We start from the raw sequence: 2,015 nt of genomic DNA on the forward strand, positions 1-2,015 counted from the left end.
GGCAGCCGCACACGCCGGGCAAGCCCACTTCGTCGTGCACCTCGCGGAGCGCGCCCCCGGGACTGCAGGCCCCGCCCCCCGACGACGTGGACTACGCCACCAACCCGCACGTGAAGCCTCCCTACTCGTACGCCACACTCATCTGCATGGCCATGCAGGCCAGCAAGGCCACCAAGATCACCCTGTCCGCCATCTACAAGTGGATCACGGACAACTTCTGCTACTTCCGCCACGCCGATCCCACCTGGCAGGTAGGGGAGGCGCGGGCGGCGGCCGCCCCTTGCCCCTCCGTCACTTCCTCCCAGGCAGCACTGGATTCACATCCCAGATCTGCAGGCCAAGTAGGCACTGGCAGCCAGGACCCCAGACGGAAGGACCACAGAGGAGTTCGGTTCTTGCAACTGCCCCTCCTTTGACTTCCAGAGAGGGAAGAGGGAGAATGCCTAGCCACGGGGGCTCTAGGGGTGTAGACAGTGAGGATCCCGGGGAAGGAACTTGTCATTTTTCCAGCAGGCCCAGCCCAAGGCCAGAGCTAGACTGTGAGTAGACATAGTCTCCTGGGGGAGAGTGATGGACTGAGGGCACATTCTTGTCCCAAGTCCTAGAATTCCTAGACACTGCTCTGTCCAAGGACTGTTTGTCAGAGCCGGGCTCAGAACGGAAACTGCAGTGTGGCCTCCCTGCCAGGCTCTACATCCTGACCTTTTGCAGTTGGCTTGGAGAGAGGGGTTAGGGAGGACTGCCCTGGGGTGTGAAGACCAGCTATGTCCTAGGTGAGGAGGTACGGGGCCTTCTTAAAGCTGCCATCCCAGCCCCCCTCCTCCACCCTCCCCAGGTTCCTGCTGGCAGCCCCAGCCCCCAGCCGACCTCCCTGGGGGGACAATTACCTGAACCAGGTGCTTTCCACAGGGGCTCTGCCTACCACGCAGGCTTCATGTTCCAAGTCTCTGAAACCTGTCGCAGAGCAGCCAAGGGGCCCAGGCCACCATGTAAACATCCCAGCCTTGCTGGGGTCACTATCCACACATCTTCCCTGCTGTCCCAGCCCCGGATCCTTGTGCCCCGGCATAGTTTGGACAAGACTAAGCACCTAGGAATGGACAAAGTCGGATGATGATGGTTGAGGCTGAGCAGACATTGCCCCGTGGGGACCGAGGGCTAGTTGGAAACGGAGGCCTCAAGGATGCCCAGACTCTTCTCTGGGGCGCCCGAGGGGCAGGCCACAAAACCACAGCCCCAAGCCATCCCAGAGAGCCCTGGGCCTGGGGCAGTGCCTTCTGCAGTCTCATCGAGAAAGCAGAGACTCCCATCCCCACTCTGCCCCTAAGCCTGTGCAACCGGGGCTTCTCCAGGAAATGGGCCCCAGGAATGAGCGCTATGCTCCTGGCTGGGTAATGATCAACTGACCCTGGGGTGGGAGGAGGGGGCTATGGGGGGGTGAAGGCCAGGCCCGCAGCCGGCTCAGCAGACAAGGCAAGTCACCAGATTCTCCCACCCCTCATCCCTGTGCACGCGTGCACACACATACACACGCACTCACGCCCTCGCGCTCCATCCTCAGCCACCCAGCCCCCTTCCTCGGCCACTTGCCCGCCCACAAGCAGAGAGGGCCCGCCAGGCCCAGGCAGAGGGAGATGGCGATCCAGGCCCTGGGGGAGCCGAGGGCTTTGGCCAGAGGCCGCGAGCAGCAGGGTGAGGGAGGGAGGGCAGGCGACGGGGGTGGCACTGAGAGCTCGGATGGCTGAGCAGGCAGATATCCCGGCAACAGGGAACAAAAGCCCCGACCGCACTCGGGCTCCTGGGGCCCTGTGGCTGGTGTCCCAGAGCCAGCCGCCGGCCAGAGCAGCCCGGCGTCCTCCCCTCCCCCGCGGGGGAGGTGGGGGTGGGGAGGCGTGCAGGAGCTCTGGGTGCACCTCATCCCACCGTCCCACTGACCTGGCGGCTCCCCTTTCTCTCCCGGCCCAGAATTCCATCCGCCACAACCTGTCCCTGAACAAGTGCTTCATCAAGGTTCC

The 2,015-nt window shown here is 63.6% G+C and overlaps 1 protein-coding gene across 1 annotated transcript in view; it reads left to right on the top strand.

Annotated features, from left to right (window-relative positions):
• Positions 1 to 2,015, top strand: part of FOXJ1 (forkhead box J1) — a 4,127-nt gene that overhangs the window by 1,088 nt on the left and 1,024 nt on the right. Inside the window, exons 2-3 of the mRNA XM_021718375.1 lie at positions 1 to 341; positions 1,769 to 1,876. The exon at positions 1 to 341 is cut by the window's left edge and continues 358 nt beyond it. Coding sequence (XP_021574050.1) covers positions 1 to 341; positions 1,769 to 1,876 — 449 coding nt within the window. The remainder of the gene's footprint in view (positions 342 to 1,768; positions 1,877 to 2,015) is intronic.

Source organism: Carlito syrichta, unplaced genomic scaffold (genome assembly GCF_000164805.1).
Source record: "Carlito syrichta isolate Samal-C Ts95f unplaced genomic scaffold, Tarsius_syrichta-2.0.1 Scaffold312140, whole genome shotgun sequence".
NCBI classification, from domain to species: domain Eukaryota; kingdom Metazoa; phylum Chordata; class Mammalia; order Primates; family Tarsiidae; genus Carlito; species Carlito syrichta.